The 26,677-nt window shown below is 43.8% G+C and overlaps 1 protein-coding gene across 1 annotated transcript in view; it reads left to right on the forward strand.

The window, feature by feature from the left end:
- Positions 1-24,659, forward strand: part of CHCHD6 (coiled-coil-helix-coiled-coil-helix domain containing 6) — a 108,354-nt gene extending 83,695 nt beyond the window's left edge. Inside the window, exon 11 of the mRNA XM_030458656.1 lies at positions 24,279-24,659. Coding sequence (XP_030314516.1) covers positions 24,279-24,302 — 24 coding nt within the window. The 3' untranslated portion in view covers positions 24,303-24,659. The remainder of the gene's footprint in view (positions 1-24,278) is intronic.
- Positions 24,660-26,677: the final 2,018 nt, after the last annotated feature.

Raw genomic sequence — 26,677 nt, forward strand, 5'->3', positions numbered from 1 at the left:
GGGATGTTCCGCAGAAGGCACAAAAGCTCTGAAGTAATAAGTTCCTTTATATATTGTGAAAGCAGGCAGTTAGGTGGAGGTAAGGGCCCCCAGTGGTGCTTGTGCAGGGGGGAATGGTATTGACTCACCCTTTATTAGACTTCAGTGTGGTCACAGAGGAACTTAACTTTGAGACATGAATCTGGAGGAATTCAAGTGACTTTAGTTCTGCTGTGCATGAAACTGCTGATTTCCACTCGAGGACTCTGTCTTCTCTAAGATTTTGAGGGACTGACCTGTGCTTACCACTATGATCAGTGTCATTGAAGAGGCTCAAGTGGCATTGCAGCAACCGAGAAAAGAGAGCAGCCTTGTTTTTAGGGACTGTCCTTTGAAATATGCCTTCTCTGTCCAGCTATCGATTTCCTTCTTTGCTTTTGAGAAATGGAAGCAAACTCCTTGTTGCAAGAGAGGGCTATGGAAGGGACCCAGCTTTCAGAAGTTAATAGCCTGATACTTTAATGCATGCTCTCTTATTTTAGGATCAGATAAAAGGTATGGTATTAGGTGTGCGCAACCTGGAAGAAGAAAAGAGCTCTTGGTTTTTAGGTAGCTTGTGGTCTTGCTTCCTGCACTCCTTTTTGTATCGTTCAGTGAAATGTTTCACACTAGGGAAAATTAAGCAATGGGAGCCAAGGCAACTGCTGATCCAGGCTGGCCTCAGCACCTTCTCCTGCTCCTCAGCAGGCAGGCAGATAGCAGTTCTCTAGCAGCTTGGTTTTGCTGCTACACATGGATGAGGAAAGGGGAAACTTTGCAATGATGTGCTCCTATGTCCAAGATGAGTGCCACAGACAACTGTGTTTGAGTGGAGCAACCTAAGATTTGTCAGCTCATGGGTGGGTGTTCAATGTGGTTGTCTGGTGGGATGTGGGTGGCTACGAAATCTAGCAGTCCTCGTTCAGAGCTTGATCACAAGGTCAGTGACTTCTCACCGTCTTTTTCAGTCTCCTCTGGTCACCCTTGTCCATCTATCATTAAGCCCATTTCTGCATGACCGACAGGACTTTACTCCAAAGCTTATTGGGGGTGAGTAGTGAAGTGTGGCCATTGTGGAATTGCTCGTGTCAGCAGGTCTGCATGGGGGCTTTCGACAGTATAGGAGAGGATTGTATTTATAAAGTTTTCACAGGCCCTGTGTGTATAGTGATGGGCTTTGAAGTGTGGTTTCCTCTGCGCTCTGCTTCCCCACAAAATCTTCAGGCATGATCCGTCAAGGAGTGTGAAATATATTCAAAATCCCACTGCTGCCTTTTTCTCATAGTCAGCAGGGTTGTGCTTTCTTCTCCGGTGTGGAGTTGTTTGCTGTTGAGAATAAGCAGTCTCTTTTCTTGTGGTTCCTTACCTCTCTTTGGGATGTGATGCCATCAAGAAAACCAGCTGTTCCAATCTGAGAGTCTGCCTCTGCCTTCATGCTCTCTTGTCGATTCTGTTGAATCAATGAAGTGTTGCAATGCTATAGAGAAAAGGGGATGTGAAGAAATGAAGAGTGAGATCACACAGCAGGAATATATAGAAGAGGATTCATATCCTGTTATTTCGTTCACAGTGGTTGTGTTTGGAACCAGATCTGCTATAATAACAGAAATCCCCTTATGGAAATTTGAGTCTCAGATCCAAATACTTGCTTCACTAAGTTGTGGGATCTGAGAGTTCCCACGTGGAGAAGAGACCTAGCTAATCTGAGCATCAGGGGAGACCTGACAGCAACTCCTCTTTGCTCCTGCTGGGAAGGTAGTGGCTTTGATAGGTGCCTTGGAAAAAAATATTTAAAGGAGATAATCCCTGGATGCCAGCTGTAGCAGAAGGATAAGGTTCAAAATTATCTTTTTGTAAATCTTGCAAATTGCACTTCTAACTCTGTTAATATCTTGAACCACTGTCTCAAACCTTTGTCAACATGGGCTTTTTGCCTTTGACTCTCAGATTAAATACATCACTGTTCAGCCAAGAAAACTGCCAGGTTGTGCTTTGACTTTGGTTCCAGCTGTTCAGTGCAAAAAGCTTTCAGTGCTGCTGTGAAAAGCTGTTCTTAAGGGACAACATAAAACAGTAGGAGTGTTGTGGTGCTTGAAGGTTGAAGTAGGCATCTTCCCTTGAGAAGAATCTTCCAAAGCACAGCAGTCTAGTGCACTGTCATCTGGATAAAAGGTTATAGGGTTCAGTAGCTGTTTGCAATTAATCTCCACAGAAGGTTTGGATCTGACTGATGGTTGGACCCACCAGTCAAGTATGTAAGGGAATTTCTTCAGTGGATCTTAATTGCTCCAGAAGCCCGTAGGCTGTAATTGTGCATCTGGGTCCTGCCTGCTCTCTGTCATGATCCTTGGATTTTCCTCCATCTCTGTTCTTGCCTTGCTCTCTCTCTGTTGGTTCTTTCCTTGGCTTCGCTGGTTTCGATTTGCACTTAACCATGGTACCTGGTGCATCCTGACAGCAGTGTGGTAAGTTCACACCATAATGCATGTTTCACTGCAGTGAAGCTGTCCTGCCTTCTTCCTGATAATTGTCTCCGAATCAACAATTGTAAGTATTTCTTGATCTTGGCTCTGATTTCTCAAACACCTCTGAAGTTTTGATGAGCTTCTGGAATTGCATGTTATAGAGCTATAAGAACCTGTCAACCTGTCCAGGTGTCTGACTTGGCATTTCTTGCAAATTTTCTTCTAGGCATGCACTTGATTATGTCTGCCTCTCTTCTGGTTTTGTGTTTTGGTTGTTTTTTCTTCTTTTTTTTCCCCCCACTTTTTTTTTTTTTTTTTTTTTTTTACTTTTTTCTTTTTTTATCACAGACCAGCAGCATCTTACAGTTTTAAAAATTTTTACCTTCAATTTAACTACCTAGAACCCTTGTCTTAAGCTTTAAAAACACCAGAAATTTGCCAGCCATATTGGGTAGGATCTAGAAGCCTACAGCATTGAGAAATCCCCATTTGGACCTACTGGCAACAGAATCAAATTATATAGCACTGACAAATTAATTTCTTTGTGGTGCTTGAGTTTTATTTTGCTTTGTGGCATTCTGAATTCAAGATCATTAGGAAAGCTGTGCTAGCACTGGGTGGGTTTCTGTTAGGTCAGGATAGTGTGTAGGAAATGCTTGAGCTGTAGGCAAGGGTAAAATGTTCTTGAGCTCTTCTGAGATTGAAACTCAAGCTTTGGGTATTTGACATATATTCTAAACTACATGTGGTTTAGTGTTATCACTATAAGCAAGTGATCTCTTCCTGACTACCTGGCATGAGCACTTCTGGCCACCTATAGGATTTTTCCTTGTAGTATGTACAAGCCAGCTAGACAGATGCTATTGCCTGGTTTTGCTACCTCCCCCTTCTTTTCTCTATTTACTCACCTCTTTCTTGAGTGTGGGCTCAGATTCTTCTTTCCCTTCTGTCTTCATTTTTTCACCTGTTTCCTTCCAGTGTCTCTGCACCCTCTCCCTTCCTTCTCCTTTCTGTCCCCTTCATTTGCATTCCTTTAATTTCAAGATCTGTATTGGAGCTGACACCATGCTGCCTGTTCCCTGCAGCACTGAACTGGCGCTTTGGAAAGAGGAGGTTGCAGTTCCCTCAGGGGCTAAGACAGAGTTCAGTGTCTGTCTTGTTTTTAAATATGCATCTGAACATGGCTGATCAGAGAAGTGAAAAACTTCGGATTCTGAGAACTAGAAGCTCATAAGGATGTAGAGTAATCCTCTGCATCCCCCAGTGCTCCTCACCAAACGTGAAAGCTGCTTGGCACTCCAGAAAGCATGGGTAAGACACAAAGACTCGATGGAAGGAAGGTGGAAAAGTGTGGGTGTTTGTGTAAGCCTCACACCTTATTTTTCTCCTTCAGCTTCTTTCTCATCCTGTCAGATTTGTGCACTTTTTTTAACCCTGAGGGAGGGATCTCAAAGTGCATTACATAACTACTACATCAACCTTGCAGGATGCTGTTTGCCTTGGGCAACTCAAAGACTGATGAGTGTTCATCATGCTGGTACAGTGAGGGGACAAGCTGGGGTATCTCAATTTCATGTTCTTATCACAACCAGTGCTGTGACAAGCTACCAGAGATAGATTTGCAGGTTTCCCAGTCTGAGTAGCAGTTCTGCTAAGGCAGGTTACACACCCAGCTAGTGAATTTCCTAAATGGTTTTGCTGTGCAAGTCTAGTTGCTGGCATCTGTTCAGGCACCACTGTGGTGTTGTCAACCTAAAGGGCAGAAACAAGGCAGGTGCTTAATGGTCCAATAGCTCTTGCCAGCAGATTAGGATTGGAAGTGAAGGAGACCACATTGAATTAAAAGATGCAGGCATAATTTTAGTTTAGACAAAAATATATGTCGTTTGGCAGACTACCAGTCCCTGACTCTTATGAAAATGCATCACAAGGTCCCCCAGGACCATGAGAATATCAAGACCGGAAACCTTCTGTGAGCCATATTACTTTCTATGTCATGGTCAAGAACTACTCCTTTCTGCATGATGTTTTGATGTTTCTGATCCTTAAAGTGGTCACACCTTGTCTTTTTTAGCTAGGGATGTTCAAGTTCATTGCAGCAAGTGTGCAGGATACTGCAGGCTCCTCCTCTTCACTTTTCTTCGTATCAGTGACTAGTGAGCAGCCCAATCCTTCAGAGGAGTTACCTGACAGCACCAAGACTCAACACCACCAGATGACTGAAGTACCAACAATGTTGCTCAGAGTAGGTTGAAGTAGGCTCTGCTCTGGAGACAGAAGAAACGTACAGGTGTGAGGCTACTTAATTCTTCAGAAATGCACAAATAGTGCTGAATTAACAAATTCTTTTGACTGGGGAAATAGTCCTCTTATAGGAGAACCTGGGTGTTTGTTCTATGTCTTTGTCTTAAAACAGAAGTTAAAACTTGCCAGTTGGAGACTGCTGAAGTGATATGTGTGAATGATAGAAGAATTGACTGCTGGGGTGGATGGATTTGGCCTCCTGTTCTGATTTTGCCTCTTTTTGCCAGGAAATCCATGGGTTTGGACTCTGATGAGGTGTGCTAAGTTGCTATCTTTGTAAAAGTTGTCTCAGTATTTATGTGGAAGAGGTTGTGCATTTGAAGCAGGTGAGGAACAGAAACAAGAGCTGGCACTGTGCAGCTGGTCTGCTCTCAGCAGTGCTACATACTCAAATGTCAATTTTTTTTTTTCTAATTTCTAAAGATTTTTGGTTCCTTGTTTTAAAATAGTAAAGAAAGAGGATTAATTGCCTACAGGAAGGGTATTTGGAGTCAGGTGACAGATAGACTTTCCCCTGCTGTGTTCTTTTGGCTACTTCCAGCCTTGAAGCTGTCTCTTCAGGAGTTCTGAGTCCCCTAGGCATGTCTGTCCATGTACTCTCTTCTGGTGAGCAGTATTGTGTATACCATGGCTCACACACTGAAGCCCTGACTGGCATTATTTTTCCTCTTAGACCTTATCTAAATAGTCTAGTTGCTTATTACAGACTGTCATTTTCTTCACAGAAATTACATACCACCACACTGTTGCCAGGGCAAGGGTGTGTGTACGGGGGAGCTCTGGGTAATAGGATAAGTAAAATTGCCTTAACAGTCTGCTCTAAGTTGCTGCAGCCATTGAAGCTGTGCCAGTGCTGGGAGAATTCCACAAGCAAGCAAACAAACTGCTACAGTAATTCTGACATGATCCTGTGTGACCTTGCTTTGTCTGTGGTGGGGAACAGTTTCCAAAAAAGCAGTAGAAAGGATATGCCCAAAGTCGCTTTCATGTGTAACTTGGAGCGTTCAGGATTTGACCCAGGGTCCCTGGAGGTAAAAGGCTGCTGGGTTAACCCTACCACTTCATCTCTTGCCAAATCTGAAAATCCAGGTTCTTAAGAAGAGCTGTTACTTGCATGACCTTCATGCGTGAAACAATTTCTCTTCTAAAATGTTTTTTCCCCTTTATCAGTTATTCATTGAAGAGTCTCTTTGCATCTGTAGAATTTTGAAGGGTAGCTATTATTTTACCATTTTAATTTTCCCAGCTGTTCAAGTAATTGTTTTAACCTCTCAGTGCCTGGAAATGCTTTTCATATCCTGGTTGTTCTGCATTGTATTTCTTCTGTTTCATGTTTTAAATTACCATCAAATATTTTCCCCATCCCAGATGTTTTTTTTGTGACTTTCTTCTCCATAGCTGTCTCATCAACAGTTGGGCAGCAAGGAACTCATGAACTTTTGCTTTGTGATACAGACCTCTCACATCCTGATTTTTTGGGGTTGTTGTTCTTCCCTCATCCCCCTAAGAGGAGCTCAGTACTTGCAAATCCTGTTAAGACCAGAACAAGCTGTGGTTTTCTGAAAGATCTCACCACTGGCCTCTGTGGAGCTGTATTTCACTATTTATATGGAAGAGACTCTGACAGAGATGACAAAGCCAGCACAGAAATACATTGTCTTAACATAGTTTTACAGGTATTGAAGACAAAACATTAAATATGATAACTAGACCATGTCAGCAGAGGACCAGGCAAATCTTGCCACTGGTCTGGCAGGGGAGGTTGCTCATCAAGCTGTGTGAGGCACTTGGTACTCCTGCAGTGTTCCCAGCCAGAAGTGATGCTCCAAGGAGAAGGGCTGCACCTTTTGTGTCCTGTCTGGGGCTAAACACTTCCATGTTGGAAGTACCTCTAGAGCAGCAGTGTCTCATTTCATAACATCAGTTTTCCTTTTGATATACATTACTGTTTTTTTTTTTCTTTTTCAATGAGCATTGCTTTTCCAGGAGTATGTATTTAAAGGTCTTGCCATGGAGACAGAGGTGGAATTGGCAAATAAGTAACTATTTTAATATTTTGGACATATTACTGTAGTTTCTATTGCATCCTCTTCTCATGTATTCCAGAAGTTCTAAAGGGTGATTTTTAATTCATCAGACTAAGCATAGAACATCTGACTGCAAAGCCTATCAATCTGATCCCATCTCTTTCTAGCCCTTTAATTAGGGAAACCCTGCTGAAAAATGTACCCATCAGCCATTGAGAAATGGTGCATTCCTGGACCCTTGCTACAAATCTTGAGTTATCCAGGTGCCAAAATGCTGTCAGAACTGACAGATCTTAGAAAATACACCCACAGGCAGAACATTATCCATTATACTATCACTGAGCAGTGGGCAGTAAGGAAAAATCAGCAGAGAATGTGTCTTTATCAACTTTAATTGGCTTTTCCCGTTGATAAAAATCAGTGTACCCAGCAAGGAGGAGAACTTATCTAGCAGTTTGATCTTCCCATCCCAGAGCTGAAGAGTGCAGGCCATCTCCACTGACGTGTGATGTGGACTTTTCTTAGCACAGTTCTTAGCAGTGCAGTGGAGTCTACAGCCCATGGAAAAGGCTGCCAGTCTCTCCTCGGTGAGTGACCATGTTTAAACAAGTGTAAAGAATTAATTACTCTGGATAAACTGGATTTCATCTGTGCTCTAGTTGCTTGAAATTTACTTCTGTGAGAATGAAACTCAGTTAAACTTTTCTTTGGGACCTGGTTTGCTGCCACTCCTGGATTACAACTGGCTGAGCTGTGAAATCAAGGTTCTGGACAATGGATGTGCTGATGTGAAAAGGTGGTGGTGGACAAAGGAAGCAGCAACTTCACAGGAGTTACAGAAAATGGCACGTGGAGAGAGGTTTGGGGAAGAAAGTAAACTTCTTGTGGGTGGTTTGGCATCACAGGTTTATATGTATCTTTCCATCAAAGAAAAAGGAAACAGCAAGTGTGTAGATTTCACCTGGAAAGGCTATTTTAATGCTTTGATGCAGCATCTTACATTTACTGAACTATGTAAAATGTTTCAGTTTTTCCTTGGCTCTGCTTACATCTATTGCTGTTAGATGTATGACAGATTTATTAGAGTAAATAATATAGTGGAAATATTGAAAATTTATTACTATACTCGGCTTTTATAGTTGACTAACGAGAAAAACTGATTTATTTATTTATAATCAATTTGGCAATGTGTAGTGCTAAGTTCTGCAGGGTTTCTGAGCATGGCTTTAAGTTCTGTTCTGCTAAGTCAAACTTCTCTAGTTTATTTCCATAAATAATGGAAAACAGAAGCGTGTCTGCTCGGAAAAGATGATTTAGTAAGTGAACTTTATTGCAAAAGTTTCCTTTCCACTGTTCCACACATGGTCTTGAAAGCCAGACTATAAGACCATTACAGGGCTGCAATCGTGTAAATATTGGATTTGATGTTCACGCAAGTGAAGGGACAGTCCTGTGTCCAAAGCCTGATCCATAGGGTGATCCAAACCACTGATACAAACCACTATTGGTGCAGATCATGGTGATCTTTTAAAGTGTATCTGCTATGCCATGGCAGCACAAGTCAGTATCCTGGAAGTGTTTATCATCTAAGTGATTGAGCAGCGTTATGAGTTGAGGGTGCAGCAGCAGGGCAGGCTGTGTGCAGGGTGGGACCTGGCATCTTTGCCAGCAGAGCTCCAGTATGGCTCTGTTCACACCTTCCCTGTCACCAGTGCAAGCTCTGCCCTAGCCAGGGTTAATGCAGCGCCTGGCACAGCAGGTTCCCTCTCGGGGTAAGCTCTAGAGCCTGCTGTTGTACAGGCTTTGAGAACATGATGGACTTTATGGAAAAAAAACCAAGAAGTGTTGATTGTGTTTTTTAATTTTTTTTTCTTATCATACGATTGGGAGAGACACGGTGACTTGTGCTCAGGTATCTTTAGAATCCTGAGGCAAGTGGGAGGAATAACAAAGTCCATTCTGTTCCTCTAATTCAATCTGCCTGTTTACAAGCCCAGCCCGTCAAGTGTGTTGTCACTTTTCTTTACAGCAAGGGGAAGACAGAGGCTTTAAAAGACTTCTAGAGATTATATGCAAGCCCACGTGAATAGCCTAAAACATCATAATTCATGTGGCTTCCATGGATGCTGTCCATACTGGAGTCGGGGCAATTCTGTGGTGTTTGATCCAGATGCCCCAGTAGTTTTACCCAGATGTAGTGTTGTTGACCACTGACCCTCAACTCTGCTCTGGTGCTGCTGACTGTTGTGAAGCAGCTGTCACACCTCTGTGAAAGAAGGGATTCCTGCATGGGTGGCCCAAAGAGATGGTAAAGAATTACAAGATTTATTACATGTTATAATGTAATTCCAGATTAAATAAAACTTTAGGAAGAGATCAGGATTTTAACATCTTTGTTTTGAGGTGATCCAGAGTTATTTAAGGTTTTGCTATTCTTGATGCTTATTTTGCCAGGTATGCAGTGTAAATGTGGATGGCCTGTGCCTGGCTCTGTGTCAGTCATTCCTTAAATACTTGACAGTACCAGAGTGACCAGCTCCTCAGCCACCTCCTGTTTAAAAGCAAGGCAGCATGATTTTTCTATTTTTCTAAACCATTTGCTGTCTTTAATTGATGACTGTGAGCCATTGTGTATGTAGTGCTGCAGGATGCTTATTGTGTAAGGGCCTTGATAAATATGTTTTGTATTGTCAAGTGCTTGTACCTACTCTGCAGGTAGCAGTGGAGAAGCAAGCTGCATGCAGTTAAGAGTAGTTGTGTCTTTGGGGTCAATAAAAACTGGATGGCACAGGGGATTGTGGGAAGAGAAGCCAGGATAGCTTTTCTGCAGCATCACCTGCTAATAAGCCAGCTATTTATAGATCAGCTGACGCTTTGTCAACTAGATTGTTAAATTAATATTTATATATTTGTTTCGTTGTTTTTCACTAAAAATCTCATTTACATTAGTGCTTGGATAAAAGTGCAGCTTGCTGGGCTCTGAATACACCAGTGCATTTGATCAGAGTCCATGGTTTGCATATGTGAAACCATTCCTGGTAGATTCCAGCATTGCAAATCCTCTTCTTCCTCAGAGCAGCATTTTCCCATCTTTCTGTGCCTCTCATTTCTTGCAGGAAAGCTCACCTTTGTTCCCAAATGTCCGCAGCTCATCATGAGGCTGATCTCGCTGGAGAAGCGATGAGCAGCATTTCTGCATAGCAATTCCTAGTTAATCTCTGCCTCTCAGAGAGAGACTTGAATTGTTGATGGCTTGTGGGTAATTTAATAACTAGCAGACAAATAGGATGCGTAGACTGTAGTAACTTAGCCCAGATGCAAAATCCCCCATCCCTATTTGCATCGGTTAGAATGAGTTTTGTTACAAAGGTTTTGCTTTTTACTTTTTAGCACCAGTGAAACAGCAGCAAGAAGCGTGGCTGCTGAGTGAAGCCGTGTTGATAGCAGCAGGCTCTGCACCTGGCTAAGCAGTTCCAATCCCTTGGGCCTGCATATGTGTGTGTGTGTGCTTTTCAAAAGGGAAGGGTAATCTTCTTGCTAGATGTACGTGTCTCTCTGTTGTAGTCCTTGGATGACCTTGAGCGGTCATATAACTTGTGTTTATTTGCCCATCTCAACCCGGGCAGATATTAGTTCTGTGGTTTGAAGTGTTGAGGTCGAACGGATGTGTCGGAAATGTTGTGGATTAAAAGTGTAAGGTATTCATACTGTCTCTTCAGACAGCTGATGGGAGTTCAGATTCACCTGCCTGTCTTGCTGTTTCTTGCTTCAGAGCCGTTTGGACACTTGGATTGTGTGGGAAGTCAGAAGGCAGTAATAGCAGGGCCGTGATGCAGACAGGTGTCACAGCCTTCGCTTGGCTTCTACTTCTCAGCGCTCGCGAGGCTGTTGATAAGGTGCTGTTATGCTGGTATTGTGTTATTCTTAATCTGTCTCTGGCCTGCAAAGGGTCTAACAGCATCTGTTTCTCTGACACCTCTGCAGGCTCTCTGGGCACCTCATTATTCTTTTCGGGAAGAGAACATTGCGATCCTGGTACTCTGTCCGCAGAGAGCCAGAGCTCATCTCCCCGTGCCAGCCTGCTCACCGTACAGTTAAAGCTCAGTTTTATCTCTCCAGGTGCACGAGGCACACAATATCACAGCAGTGATACGGTTGGTGCTGAAACCATTCACCTTTTATTATTCTCTTCAAGATAACAAAGCCTCTATTTCCTTCCCTTCAGAATATCTCTTGGCTCAGAAGAGAGGGGGTGGGACAGGCCAGATGTGGACACAGGTCTGGGAAAGAAGCCTGGAAGTTGTTTCCTTGGTACTCCAAGTCCAGTGACTTGGCCTGTGCTCGTTTCACCACTGCCTCTTCCATTTCAACTTTAATTCTTGTTGAAGCCAGTACCTGATCTTTAAATTTCCAGCCCTACCAGGTTTTTCTGCCTTCTGCTGATATTCAGGGGAGAAGATGATGTGTTTTTCTGCAAAATGTCAAGGTCTCTTCCTGGAGAACTGACAGTATAGGTGTTTTATATGTACACGGGCTATCAGGATTAGACATTCTTACTCAGAAACATTGGCTGAAACAGACAGACATTCCTCCTGCCATGGAGAGACAGGCAGGCACTCACAGTTGCCAAGCCTTGAAATATTTGGCATGTTTTCTATTGCCCTAGTTTTGTGGAGTTTTTCCTGAAGTTTTACAAGTACATGAGAATCTTACATTTTTTTTTTTAATTAAAAAAAAAGAGGAATGAATAAATAAAATAATCTAGCCCTGCTGCCTAGACAGCAGTGGTATTGGAACATGACTCAGGTGTATAAAGCCAGAAGGTAAATGAAATAACCCCCGTGCATTTCTAAGAAGTTTTACAAGATAACCCTGTTGGTTTTGGGGGCGTTTTTTACTTCTTTCTTGGATTTTGAATATTTTAAGTGGGTGCAGCATGGCTCGTTTTCATGAGTGAGGGAGTAGAATCATAGAATCATTCAGGTTGGATAAGACTTTTTAAAATCATCAAGTCCAACCATTAAATTGCAGCTCTGTAAGTGTTCACACATCTGTGGTGTCCCCTGCAATCAATAGTGAACCAGCCAAAAGTGTCCCCAAATCAGAAGAGCCCTACATTTTTCAAATCTCATTTGCATTCGAATTTCCGCTTTTTTGGTTGTTCCTCTTTTCAGACCCTCTTTGCCAAACATGAGGCTCTCAGGGTCTTTCAGTTTAAGTAGAAGCCAAGATTTCATGTAGGAACACGATCCTGGGAAGTGGAGCTCTGGCATTTTCATAGCTATGCCATATATCATCGGACTTCCATACGAGCTGGCAGCACAGCTTATGCAGTGGTGAACGTAATTATTCACAGGGAGGCCCTGTTCAGTTTCCCACCCCTTGGTTGATCTATAGAGAAGACCTATAGGCTCTGCAGGCTCCTATCTCCTTCCTTCCATATGCTTCCAGGGACACCCCAGGCTTGCAGGCAGCTGGTTGGGTCTGTAGGCAACTGCGGAGGCACGTGCTGCTGAAATCACCGCTGAATTTGTAGGCATACACTGGCACCTCTGCGTTGCCTGAGCAGAGGGACACATGCAGTCAGACTCCCCCAACAGAAAGGTTTCCAATAAAGCTGAAACACAGAGGTATTGTTTGTCCAACTGCTGGCAAATGCACAGAGCCATTGTGTAGGGCCTGAAAGCCTTGGCGCTGTATTCTCTGCAGACTGAATGGCAGCCGCGGGTAATAATAACACAAGATTAAAAAAGCCAACATTATAGGGGCATTTACAACCCGCTGAGAGAGTGAAATCTCAGCAAGGCTGAGCTGTGTCTCTAGTAATCCTACGTTTTTACTGCTTGATAAGGAAATGATGGGCAGCTCTGGGGAAATGGCCACCGCAGAGCAGATGAAAGGGGAGTGGGTTGTCTGTGCAAATGCTGCAGTAAGCAGAGTGGGACACATGGGAGCATCTCTCTGCAAATCAAATGACCAGGTTGTCCCCCCACTGCTGGTTGGGGTGGTGTGTGTGGTGTGTGTGTGTGTGAGCCTTGTGCTTGGAAGCCTTTGGTCAGTGTCATCCAGGAGCAGGGATTTCATAGCCATCAGTAGATCCACTCAGGACCATTCCTGTGTGAGAATGTAGCTGTGGACTGATACAAGGTGACAGGAGCAGCCAGTCTTTCTGTGACCTAAAATTCTGGGAGATGATACATCCTGAGCTTTCTGAATGCAAATGTGAGCTTTAAGTCACAGTAATGAAAATTACCTGATGCAATTTAAGCTCAACTGACTGAAACAATCTTACATGTGGAATTTCATTATTTTCAAAACAAATGAATTCCACCCCGCCAAAAAAAAAAAAAAAAAAAAAAAAAAAAAAATTAAAGGGACTGTTTTTAAGTCTTTAATTCAGTGCTGGTTCTAACAATTCTTTAAAATAAATGTTTTAGAAGGCTGTTTGCATTCATTTAGCTTCCTTAACAGCTTTAATATACCCAGCTATCCTCTTCACACACATTGAAATTGTATTTGGTAAGCTGGAGGCAGAGTACCAGCTCAGAGCAACATCCTCTCAGGATATGCCTAGGCTGCAGAATAACGATGAGATATCAAAGCCAGACCTAACCTTGCTAGCTTGGGTATAACCAGCAGGCTCACCCTGGCAGTGCTGAGCTGCTGGAGGATGTACCCACCTGTTCAGACAGGTTTTGCGGCTCTCTGCTACTCAGCAGGTTTCTGAGGCAGCGTCTTACAGATGTGACCTTGGTCTTTGGTATTAACAGTGCAATGAGTGAAATGGTGGGAAGTATTTTAAAGTTATAAGGCATGTTCTAATAAGAATGCATGCTACCTGGCTAGGGCAGGCGTGGTCTAATGGCCATACTTTTCCTTTCTAAAAACATTCTCATCTGTTCAAGTTTCTCACGTTGCTTCTGCCAAGGGAAGCATGGCATGGAAATTTCTGGGCCCTGGGTGCTCTTTCTTATGTGGGACATTATAGAGTTTCAGAAATCCAGACTGCTTCACAGATTCATCTACTGGGATTAATGAGTCTGTCCCTGCCTCTGTTTCCCCACGAGTAATGTGAAGTGACTTACGTCACAGGGATTTATGAGCTTCTTTCTATATTGGCCATTTTGCAGAGAACAAAATTCAGCTCAGAGGGTTCTGCAGAAGGGTGAAGTGTTCGAGTACTTTCTGTTTTAACCCTGACTACAGGGTTAGTGGCAAGTTCTTGGATAAAGTCTCTTTAAACACAAAATACAAAAACATAAGTAACCTTTGATTGCCCCTTCCTTTTTTTTTTTTTTTTTTTAAATCCTATTATTTTTCTCTGCTTTGTTCTCTCTCATTCTTTCCGTTATGCATTTTGTTTTTGTTTTAAATGTTTTAACTGTTACCTGTCTTAAACTGCAAACTGTTCAGGTTAGGACCTGAGAGCTCCTCTGTGCTGGCACAGACCTGTGGAAGATGACTGGGTTTGCTTTGTTCCCACATGTTGCAAGTATGAAATTAAATATATGTTAGTGATGAAGGTCTTTGTGGGAAGAGGAGGTAAAGAGGTGTTGAGTGACACTAGAAAAGAATGGTCTAGGAGGGGGGAAGAGAGGATGTAGCTAAAACTAAATATGATGCTTGATTGTTGCCAGAACCTTGAAGCAGAAGCATGGACATATTCCCAGTTGACAGCTCCCTTGTCTCTCTTCCCCCTCCCTTTTTGTCTTTTCTCTCTCCCCTTGTGGGGCTACTGTTTTTAGGATGAGTTGGTTCCAAGTAGACAATACTTTTCTAGCAGATAAAGGGACACCTAAGCAGCTGCACTGGTATCTGTCATGAACAGACTTGCTGCTCAGTGAGGGAAATTACAAGATGGGACCAGCATCATTTGTCATATTTAAAAAAAAAAAAAAAAAAAAAAAAAGCTTCCTCTCCACAAGTGAAAAGTATGCTCTCACTTTCTTTTCCAGTCTCTTAATATGTTTTCAAATGCTCCTGTTAAACATCCCACCTTCAAGGTCCTCTTCATAAAGGATGTTTTAGACAGATGGAAGCAGGTCTCTGTCCTGACACAGATGTGGGACTATAAATTTGCAGTGGAGGAGATGGGCAATAATTATTTAAGAGGCTTTTGTGGCTTGTTCCAGCATCTGGTATTCTGTGAGGGTGTCCTCTGAAGAGGGAAAGGATAGGAAGGAGGTAGGGAAATGCTGAGCTTTTAATCTTGAAAGAGGGATTTGGAATTTATGCAGGAGGAGACATTGAGAAATAAAGATGTCCTGGTGTCCACCATTTTCCCTTTGTTTGCTCAGATCTGTTTCAGGCTGTAGGGCATGTTATCTGCTGCTCTCTTAACAGCATTGGTTACCTTGGGCGCTGTCAGGCAGCTGCTGGGAACAAACCCATCTTTGAGATGTCCTGATGGCCATGGCTTCTGTGTTCAGGGCTGAGCATGCAGCTTTTCACACAGGTTGCTGCCTGTGGTTGGCCATCCACATATAATCACCAGGGTGAACATCTTTGTGGCTTCCCAGTCCATCCACAGCCTCTCGGTTCCGGTCCATGTGTTGTGCCTGGCGGGAGCACCCAGCGCTCTCCTGCCCCCGCTGCAGATTCCTGCCCTGTTCCTGCCCTCCTGGCTGCTGGAGAAGGGGACAGAGGGAAATGTTTAGGGCTCTTGGGTGACTTTTGAAACCTCTATCTGAGAGGTGTGGTTGAGTCATTTGACTGTCTCAGTTCAGGTCATTAACATTTCAAAACGCCCAGTTATTTTTCAGTCTGGTTGCCTGAACTTGGTAGAGGATTGCCTAACTGGAGCTTGGTCCAGACCAACCAACCAGACTTCTCTTCCTTCTGATCTAATCAGATCTTGCAGCTCCTTGGACCAGATATTTCAAGATACTTAAAGATTGGCAAGAGTTAGACATGTAATTAATTCTTCAAAATCTGATAGTCAAATACTGTAAATGCTCAGTCAGCAATAAGCTTCTGGTGCAGAAAGATGTGGTGCTGAGTCAAATGGGCTGATTCTGCTGAAAGGCATTTCTGTTTCTGATTTTGTACCTGGGAAGTGGAGGTAGTCTCCCATTTTGGTTTTTTGTGGTTTGTTTGTGGTTTTTTGTTTTTTTTTAAATTTTACTTGCAGGCTCTTTACCTGTAGTCTTTAGAAGCTTTTTCACAAAAACAGGTAATTATTGCCCACATCTATTTGCAAACAGCCATGAGAATTCCCAGTCCTCCCTTGGCTCTATCGTGTCTGATTTTGCCTCTTCAGCTAGAAGAAAAGGAGAGCATTGTCTACACCCATATGGGCGAGATGAATATGGCTATCACACAAATAAAATTACTGGCTGCCGAATAGCAACAGCTTAATGAAAATGTGAACTGTTAAACAAATAAAGCCAGTCAAGCTCATAATATTTCTGTGTGTAATTTCACTGTATCACTGAGCAGAAATAGAATTAGGCATAAAAAAAGGAGTGTCTGGAGAAGTCTCTGACTTCCTCCTTGCTTCATATATGATGCTGCACTAGACAGGAGTGAGCCATACCTTAAATGTGGACATGCTACCCAAGCCAGGAGAGGAAATCTCTTTATTCAGTGCAGGAATTTGCTAAAGCAAGGCAGAAGAGGACAAGATAAAGCACTAGATTTCCTCTGAAGCCTGAATGCAAATTGTACAGAGGGACGGATCCCTTGAGAACTGTCATTTTTTTTGCATGTCTTTAGCATCTTCTGCTGGTGAATAATTATTGTACCTCTGTGTGGTTGGTTAGTAGCATTACTCTCATGTACAGAAAGGGAAACTGAGACAGAGATTTATCTTCAGCTGCTGGGCAAAGTTGGGAGGAGTCCAGCAGCAGAGCCTGAGGCTCATGCCCTCCAGGCAGTGCTCACCTTCCTGTGAAAGCTGCAGGGTTTGGTAACACCCGTTGAGGTCACATCTCAAAGGCCTGGCTGAGGGGTTGGGAAGTGTTTCCAGCAGCTCCTTGCACTCTTCTGAAGGACAGGACTTTCCGGTGCTTCCATCTTCATGAAAATCCCTGGAATGAAAGACACACTGGTTAGAACTGGTGTGGGTTGATAATCTGTTCCAGGATGAGATCTGGAAAGACAAAGTGCAGTAGGTAAAGCTGGGCATCAGCTGTGAAGAAGCCAGGGAGCTGCTGCATCTGCCACCAAATAAGATGACATCCTCTCTCCCTGGCATCTTCCATCCGTGTGTATTTGGCTGTGAGGCAAGGGATGAGGTGATGCCTGGGAGTTCAGAGGACATTTGGGGATGCTCTTTCTGTTTCCTGTCTCTTTTCTTACAACCCCAGCCTGCTGGCATTTCTGCACAGGAAAGCATGTCTCAGCTGGTCTTTGTCTCAGACTGGTGTGGAGTCACTGGTGTATTGAAGGTGTATTGTGACTGGGTCACATGAAGCTTTAATGTGCAGTGAAATTAGAAACATTGTAGGAGTTTGTATTCTCAGTGTCTCTGTTTTTCTGAGTGACCTTGTGAAATTTCCTTGCACCAGATCTGTATCTTTGCTGTCCTGCTGCCTTTATCTAATTTGTTTTCTTGTGTATGTTACCGACATCCAGTGAAGTGTAATTTGTTTGAAAAGTGGCACTTGTAACAAGGATCCTGCCAGTAATCCCTGCATTGAATCCCTATATACACAATGTTCCAGGAATAATTAAAGTTATAAACTTCAGTCTTGAGGGATGCACAGGGGAAACTTATCTTGAAATGAGGCTTGGCATATCTGACTTTCCTACTTCCAGTGCTTTTTTAACAGTAGGATTTGCTATTTTTGTTCCAAGACTGAAGTAGATTTAAGTGGAAGTCTGACATCCAGAATTTACACATCCTAACAGCAATGTTCATCAGTCAGTATTCTTACTGTATCTTTTCTGTACCCCTTCTCTCCATTAATTTTCCTCAATAGTCTGCAGGGATCATTTGCCAGCTTGATTCAAATTCTTGCACTTTCCTGGCATCTTGTTTTATAACATCTTGCATCATGTACTTTCCATTTCTGTAATCCATTTAATCCGAAATACTGGAATGGCTTTGCAGGTATTTATTGCATTTCGTTCTTCCTTGTGTCAGGAGGTAACAGGTCATTTATACAACTTAATCCAAAGTCTCCTAAATTCTGGGATAGTTGTTTTTTTTTTTTCCATTTATTTTCCCACTGATTATCTTGGGGGCTGGTAGCAAGACCAAGAATTAGCATGGAGAAGTTGCCTTTATTTGTGTATGCTGTTTTGTTACATGGTGCTCAGAGCAGGGCTTGGCAGTTAAATCCTGCAGCTGATGTCCCCCAGCATTAACATGACTGTTGCCTGTCCTTAATGTTTGGAAGCACTGGGCTTAGGGTTTGAAATAATGAAATGCTGTTGCATCAGTAAGTGGTTTTCCATTCCTTTTGGCTCTGGAAATGGATATTCACAGTTGGGTGAAGTTCATTTTAATCCTCACAAAACCGGAGCTGGATTTGTACAAGTTGTTGTTGTTCTGCTGTAGAAACATTCTGTGCCTTCTGGATCCCTTTATCCCTCCCTGGGGCTAATCCATGAGCTTGCAAAATGCTCAGGGTGACTCCAGTTGTGGGATGAAGGGGTATCCAGTTTTATCTTTTTCCTCCTGCCTTGCTCTCTCTCTCTTGTTCCTGAAAGGCATGGGAGTGTTTGCAGTGTATACTTTCTGATGTGTACAGATAGTGGGATGTAATTATCTTCCCCTGAGGTGGAGTGATTATGCTGGCTGTAAAGAGAGAGGGTCACAGTCCTAATGGGAAATGATTTCAAAGCAATCTTGACGAAGTCTAGTGGAGCCATTTCAGACCACTTAAAACACAGCCAGCCCTTCATGGCACTTGTGATATGTCCACTTTATGCGGTGAGAGGCAATGGGGCTTACACTTGTCGAGGGATAAAGAAAATCTGTGATAAACTGCAGCACCAGCTTTGGGCAAGTGCTGTGTGCTGCCACAGGGGGAAGTTACTGACAGCCCAGTCTTGATTATTGTTCTCAGCACTGATGGGGAAAAACACAAGGCACTTGCAGAAGCAATAGGCCAGTGGTCATGAAATCCACCACCTTGGGCTTTCTCTGCTGCGTAAGCCACTGCCCCCAGGCTGGATTCCTGCAGAGGTGAGAGGATCCCTCCTGTTTCCCAGGCAGGTGGCAGTCCCCAGGTCCAGAGAAAAATAGCTGGCAGATGCACTAGTGGTTTACCTAGGGAGTTCATGCACTGACTTACAAGGCAAATTTGGTCATAGGTTGTTTCCTAGCAAATACTGTTTCACATCATGCTAGAGGAAGGCAGGTTTCAGCATCCCTTGGCATGCAGTGGAGTTGTGGTCAGTAGTAAGGTGAGAAGAAACACACTGGAAGAGCTGGCGGGGAAGGTGGCAGCCTGCAGTTGTAGGTCATGTTGAAGGGCACTGGCAGGTCTGTTGGGACCAGCCTGGGACTGAAAAGCAGACACCATTTCACATAAGCAATTTTCTGTATTGCAGTCCTTTACAGAAGCACAATAGGCAGGGCTGTGCAGGTTAGCAAAGCTCTAAGCTGGTACCCAGGAGAGCAGGAATAACTAGTAGAGAAATGCTCTGTCTGATTTTCATCCTTTGAGCTCCTCTGTAATGTTATTGGAAAACAAAAATTGTTTAAATAATGGAACAGACCCAATGAAATTGTGCAGTGGTGCAGAAGGGGTGAGGAAGGGTTATTTTCTTTCTTTCCGTTCCTTTTTTCCTCCCTCTTTGCCTCCCAAACGTGGGTGGAATCTGCATGTCAGGCACTAGCAAGATCAGCCTGGCCTGGTGGCTTTTCTTAATGGTGAGAATGAGATTAAATGCAATTAACATTGATTGAATAAAAACCACCCTGGGTTTGTATGCCGATTAATTAACAGCCATCCTTTCAGCAGTGCCCCTTTGTAGAGTGGCGTTTGTTCCTCCTGGCCCTGGTATTTTCTAGCACATGTCCAAAATCAAAAGCACTGAGCATGTTTCCTACTGTGATTTCTGGGGCTACCAGCTCTGCAGGGAAATGCAGCCCTCCAACTGGGATGATTTTCTGTGCAGTCTGGTAACTGCAGAGCTGCTCAGTCGGTGGCAAAACATCTCCTGTTAAGCAAGGCTAATGATGGGAGCTCTCTGTGAGTTAGAACAATGATCAGAACAATTGTCTGGAGGAAATCAATGTTATAATGCATGAACAAACAGGTGAGTCTCAGAACAGTGAGAGATTAGTTGTGCTAGTAAATAACTTCATATTCGGGTGATGCAGAGTGAAGGGAGGTGTCAGTGCAGAGCACAGCAGTGTGTCAGCTCTTGTGAGCCAAAGGAGAATGAGGAGGGGGGAGAGGAAACCAGAAAAAATGTTTCTGTTCCTTGCATTCTGGTGGGGTATGTAGACCAGGGGACTTCCATGTGAAAGCACTTTCTGGGGTGTTCTGACAATGCGTCTGGTGAGTCTTTTGAAAGGCATCTTTTCTGCTGTCAAGCCAGCTTTGAAGACACCATCTGGGGAAGTAGCCAAGAAGTCATTGGGTGAACTTCTCTGCTTTGCAAAGCTATTAACACCAGTACAGAGAAGAGGGAAAACAAAACTCTCTTCATAGATTTTGAATTAATGTTTTTTGTTGCTGCCAGGCATACTCCTACCCCTTCTTATTCCAAACCCAAGGACAGCAACTGTTGGACTCCTGAAGGATGTGAGAGACAGAAAGGCTTTTCTGTGCAATAGCTATATGGCACAGAAGTGCTGTGATCCATTAGTCAACACAGCTGCTCCACAAAATAGCCAATACCCTGAATGTAACAGAACAAATTGCACATAACCAAAAAATACCTACAGCATACATCAAACCAAAGTGACTCAAATGTCCCTTGCAGCACTTTGGGGTGCTAATAGCCCTGCAACAAATGCTCTATTCAGTGGAAAGGCCTTGAACACCCATCTTAGGACAGGTCAGAATTTTCCTATTTTGTTAGTGCCCCTTTCCAAACTGAAATTAAAAAGTTGAGTGGTGGTGTTACTGAAGTCTGCCATGTGCCAACAGGTCTTCTGGTTTTGAGAAAGCTGCCTGCACGTGGGGAACTGGGAGCTATGGAGATTAATTTCTACTTTGTCACTGACACTCTAAATGCACAGAGTCATTTATCATGGGGATCTGCCTTCTGATTTCTTTGTAGCTACACAGTGGCCATATGTGCAAGCTCTATGGTGCAACTGCTTAAAGGAATAGTAGAACAAGGGTGAGGAACTCGCTGGAGGAAACTTGCAGGGTTTACCCCATGAGACTAAAGGCTGGTTAAATAAATATGGCTTAGCACAGCTGAGACTTGGCAAAGAGCATCTCTGGCGAACACTAAGGAAAGAAGTTCTTCAGGGTCTGGGCTTACAAGGAGGCAGATTCCTCCACTGGCTGTGAGCCTCTGGCAAGGCTGGGAGCTGAGGTGCAGAGCTAAGCCAGTGACTGCGGGAGGCAGAGAGGATGCTGTGGGCTCGCCAGGCAGCCCTGAGCTGGGATGCAGACTGGGAAAGAGGGAGCAGGAGGAAGATGAGAGTGGTGCATTAGAAAATCATCCTTAGACTTGCTTGCCTTGATAGTGGTACTGACACCTCATCTCTGTTATGGAAGAAGGACTGTGTTGGGTGTTGACTCCCTTCTCAGCAGTGACCAGATCTGCTTGCAGAGCTCAACCCTTCCCCTCACTCACCTACAACCAGAACTGGAAAGCTACTGGCTTCTCCACAGGTGCTGCAAAGCTGTGGGCTGTGTCAGCTGAGCAACCAGCCAATTTTGACTGCTGTTAGTTCCCAAGCTGGGTCTCATGGTGGTGGAAAAGCATGGGTAAGTAAGTGGGTCAGGGTCCTGTTTGCCAGGAGAGGAGTGGAGGAGAGTGCTGCGTGCTCTCCAGCTGGATTTGCTGTTGGGACTGAACAGATTGCCATTCTTGTTTGTTCTGCAGCCACAGCTGTGAGGAATTGCCTTCATATGGACCCCTTTGTATGGGCACAATATTCATATGTAGGGGTGCTGGACTGGAGCTTTTTGGGACTGGAACCTTGTGTCTACCTGATGCTGCATTGGCAGGGGCATTAAAACTTATCTGCCCTTCTTGTGCAGAAGGACACTGTCACTTCTCATCAGAGTGAGTGTGTGGTGCACTCTGAGGTTGCTTGTTTCCTGAGTTGTTTTGCTAAGACTGCCACAGAGACCAGCTGATGCCAGCTCTAGAGCAAAACCAGTTATTTTGTGATGAGGCACCAAAATTCTTCAGGCTGAGCCTCAACCTTATTAATTGGGAGTATACTATTGTGTGGGAAGAGCTTGTGATTGCAAGCTGCCTGGAACTGTTGCATATGCAGCTTGTCTGGTGCATATGCAATGATAAGGCTGTATAGGGGAGGTAAGGTTTTTCCTTCCCTTTCCTGGCTTCCTCTGCTCAAGGTAAGTGTTGCAGCAGCCTGGTAGCATCTTTCAGGGGGGATTCCAGGCTGGAAGGAAATGAAGGGGTGTCAAATCTGTATCAGCACAGTTGCAGTGCTAGGGTGGAATTAGAACACTGGTGTGGATGGTTGGCTTAGCAAAGAGTGGGTTCAGTTTTAGAGATATGGCATCCTTCCGTGCTATTAGACAGCATGTGAGGCATGAAATCAATGCAACTGTGCTTTTAAGTAGTTAGCCACAGGTTGATAAACCGGTGGCCTAGGAACATAGAAAACAATTATATGCATATTCTAACAACTTACATGATGGGCTTACAGACCACAAGGCCTCCAGAGCTTCCTCTATGCAGCATGCAGTGGCTGTGTGGCACTGCAGTAGATGGCAGAGGAACCTCTGGCCCTGTTAGCTGTTAATTGTGCCTTCACTGCACAGCATGTTCTGTAGAAGAACCAGAGGAGCAGAGGTTTATAGCCAGCCAGAGACTACTCTGGTTTCATTTTCTTTGTAAATTGAACCTTAGCAACGTTAGAGGGATTGAGGTGGTGTCAGTCAACATTAGGGTGGCAAACACTGCAAGATCTGGGTTGGCATCTGAGCAGGAAAGTTTGAAATAGCTGTGAAAATCACCCTGGCCTGCAGGATTCAGTTCCCCCAAAATGCCAACCCTACAGCCTTCATGAGCACTCCATACCCCAGATGAGGGAGCGCACACGAATTGCCTGCTCCAATCCAGCACAGGCTGCTCTTGGATGTCACTGTATGAAGCCACTGTTGGGAGCAGCACGGGCTGAGGGATGGTACCTGCAGCCTTTGTTCACAGAACCTTTCCTTGGCAGGAGCTGCACAGCAAAAAATTGGTGTCTGGGCTGCCTGGCAGCCCATCAGCTCTGGGTCTGGTGCTCACTGTGTGAAAGAGATTGAGAAAGTTTAGTTATCCAGGTTGAGATGGAACCTGATGTTTTTTACACGAGGAATATTTGCGAGTGTCCAGCTCAATGCGTCCCTGGTTTGTGGGTGGATTAGGCTGGAAATAAATGATTGAGGTTAAGTGCTTGCTGGTTGCATTTTTCTCCTGGAAAGAGTAAAAATAAGTAGTTATTTTGTAGTTATTATTTTAAATTGCTTAAAAGAAAAGGTTTTAATATCCTCCATAAAGGTTAACCACAGAGTGGCCACATCAGTGGCTTTTTTCACAAAATGTAGCGTTCCTCGACACTTGACTGAAGTGTTACAGTGTGAATACAGTAAATTACTTTATTGCAGAATTGATTGCGAGTTGTTACTGCTTCACTCATTACAATTTGTGTGAGTGCTATTGAAGTTTTTTAAATGTATTGCTCTGTGCAAAACTTAAGTCACTAATGATGAGAAAAATTACCTCGGAAATTAGAGTCAGTCGAGTAATATTGATGGTTCATTTGTCAGATTTCTGGATAAGCTTTGTCTAAATAATTTGGCAAACAATTTTCTCTTTATTCTTGAGTCCTTTGAAGCTTTTCCAGTTCATTGTTATTAGAGATGGGGATGTCTTTGGAGATGGCAGGGTCAATGTAGACTGAATATGCTGACCTTGCAGGTGTTAGGCAGCAAATATCAGCTTTCTATGCAGAGGTAGCCCAAATGACATCCTCACCTTCTGACAGATATTGTCAAGTGTGGTAGCGTAATTATTTTGTGATGTTCTCCTTTCTGATTAACATTCAAGGAAGCACAGCTTCTCTCCCAAGAAAAGCTAGAGCCTAGAGAGTAGAACCAAGCTCAAATCCAGCCTGAGTACAAGCCTAATTATTTGCAATTGTTCACAGAATCACTCACCTCTGATATCATGACCTGCTGTCTTGCTTCTACAGTCTTCTGTTCCCTTGATTGTCTTGTGTTTTACCATGGGTGAAACCTGGTGATTTTTCTATGGGATTTTCACCCTGCCAACATTATCCCTTCATTTCTGGCGGAAATAGTCACACATCAACAGCTCCATAACTGACTTGCTGCCTTTTCCTTTGTCTTTTTTCCTCTAGGAGCTCTTAGTTAATTCTGGATAAACATCAGCCATCCAAGAGCAGAGGACAGGGACCACAGACACCCTTGGAAGCCCCAGCATCCTTCTGGATAGACAGTGACCAAACCGGTGCCTTCTGCCCTTTGCGGTCCAAGAAGAAATGAAAGCTCTTCTAATTGCCTGCATGTGTCAGTCTCAGTAGATGTTCCTGGAGCTGGGAGGGAGACTCTGGGAAGAGGAGGTTGCTATTGTTCTCTTTTTTTTTTATTATTTTTATTGTGTTACAATATAAAGAATCCTAATGACCCCAGGTGCTTCCAGCACAGCTTGTAGCCTGGAGGCTTGCCCAACACAAGCCTGGTTCACCCTTTGCTAGCTTTGGTTTCACCGATCCACATCTGGTTTTCAAGAGCTGTTATCCATGTCCATTTGCTCTGCAGAAAGGGGTCTAAAGTATCTGGAAGTAACCCTGACTAGCTTGTTAGGATTAACTGTTCCTAGCATGCTCCCATTGGTTACACCAGCAGGCGTGTTTCTTCCCTTCCAAGGTTCCCTCCTAAACAATAAAGTGTTTAATGGTCACTGTGTGCTGTGAGATACTTTCATTCCCATGAGTTTCTAAATTGATGTTTTCTGCCCACTGCCCATGCCAACAAAAACTCCAAAACAAGTGTGAGGAATAGAAATATTTCAAGTCATAGTTTATAAATCAAAACTTGTTCGTTTTGGTCCCAGGCTGAATGAGTTTGGCTTATTTGAAAGTACTTGGAAGAGTACGAAGCCCTGGCTGGAGGGAACTGGTGTTGGTGAATCATACTGAAAAAAAACTTTGCAAGCTGTGTGCAGAGTCCAAGTTACCTTTCTTTGTACCAGCTCTTCTGTGCAGTTCTTGCTCTGTCTACCATGAACCACGAGGGCTCCGTTTTGATCCCTCCTTGCCGAGGTGAGAGACCATGGGAGTGCAGTGTGTCTGGCACTCCATCCTCCTAGAGGTAGGTGCATCAGAGTTGCAAAAGACCCCTCAGCAAACCAAGAGAGCAGGTCTAGCTTGGTAACTCGATTCTCCTTCTCTGGCTAAAGCTTCTCCTCAGGCAGCCTTTTCTACTCTTGTCCTCTCTGACTGTATCTGACAGTTTCTGAAGAATGTGAACATGGATTTTTGGAGGTCATGTCAGAGTTTAATGTACTGTTTATGAAAATGGATGAGAGGGTCTGAGATTTGTTTTGTGTTATATTCTGCTTCGTCTCTTTTCCCTTTAGGCAGCAACTTTGTGCTTTACCTCTTCATTAAAGCAACAAAAGCACCTTTCCTTCTTGTGGAGAGCTGATGCCACCCTCTTCCACCTCAGAAGCGGTGTTTGCTTACCCATGGCTCATCTCTGTTAGTCTCAGATCTTGCAAAAACTGCAGCTTTTTATCACTGTGCAGGTCAAACTTGCTGTCTCTAAGAGAGGAAGGGCGAGTTTTTCAAACTAAAGGAAGGCATTTTGTGCCCTCAGGTCTGTTTGTAGCAATACTGGGTGGGCTTTTGGTACTGGTGCTGTGCTGGTTTTGGATCTGCTTAGGATAGCCAGGTTCTGCAGTGCCACCAAAATTCTGACTCTGCATGTGGAAATTGGGAGCATCAAGGCCATCAATTTTTGCTGGTCTGAAAAGTACCTATTTTGTCTCTTCCTCTTATTCCTCTTGTCCCTGTCCAATGTTGTCTTGGTATGAGTAATTTGCATGTCGTTATTTCAGCTGCCCTAAACTGATGGGGAGACTATTATGCCAGGGGCTGATTATCTGGTGGCACTGGAAAATTTTCTGTTAGGCGACTATAATACATTTCCATGTTCTCTTATAATGAGCTTTATTTACCAAATTGGCAATTTCTCTGTTGAGAAATAACTGATTATAGCATTCAGGGAGTTGCTGTCATCTCAAGATATGCAGGTGTCTGTGGAACATAAACAGATGTGATCATTCAGACAGTGAACTCAATTGATAGAGAGTAGGGGGAAAAAATCAGCCATAAAATCATAAATGTACCATCTCCAGCTAATGCTGGTCAGGTGCACTGCGACTGTTTTGCAGCCCAGCAAGGACAAAGTGGCACTCTTAAGGCCATCCAGTGTCTCCAGATGAGGGACTGCTTGATTATTAGCTGCAAATGCACCTCTTGTGTGTCACTGCAATTCAGCATTGGCTTGCCTAACTCTCAGTCTCGGGTGGTCTCTGGGGATAGACATTTGTTCATTGTGTAGCCTTGAAGTGGGAAATTCCTTTGTCCTGCTGTGTTGAGTTTGATTTTAGCTTACTCTGTGATGAATATCTACAAACTTCCTGGTGATTGTGTGCATGGGGACTGTGGTCCCATCCGCCTTTCAGTCAGCCCCTTTCCTTTCATGTTTCTTTGTGCCCAGAAGGAGTTTGTTG

Source organism: Calypte anna, chromosome 12 (assembly GCF_003957555.1).
Source record: "Calypte anna isolate BGI_N300 chromosome 12, bCalAnn1_v1.p, whole genome shotgun sequence".
Classification (NCBI taxonomy): domain Eukaryota; kingdom Metazoa; phylum Chordata; class Aves; order Apodiformes; family Trochilidae; genus Calypte; species Calypte anna.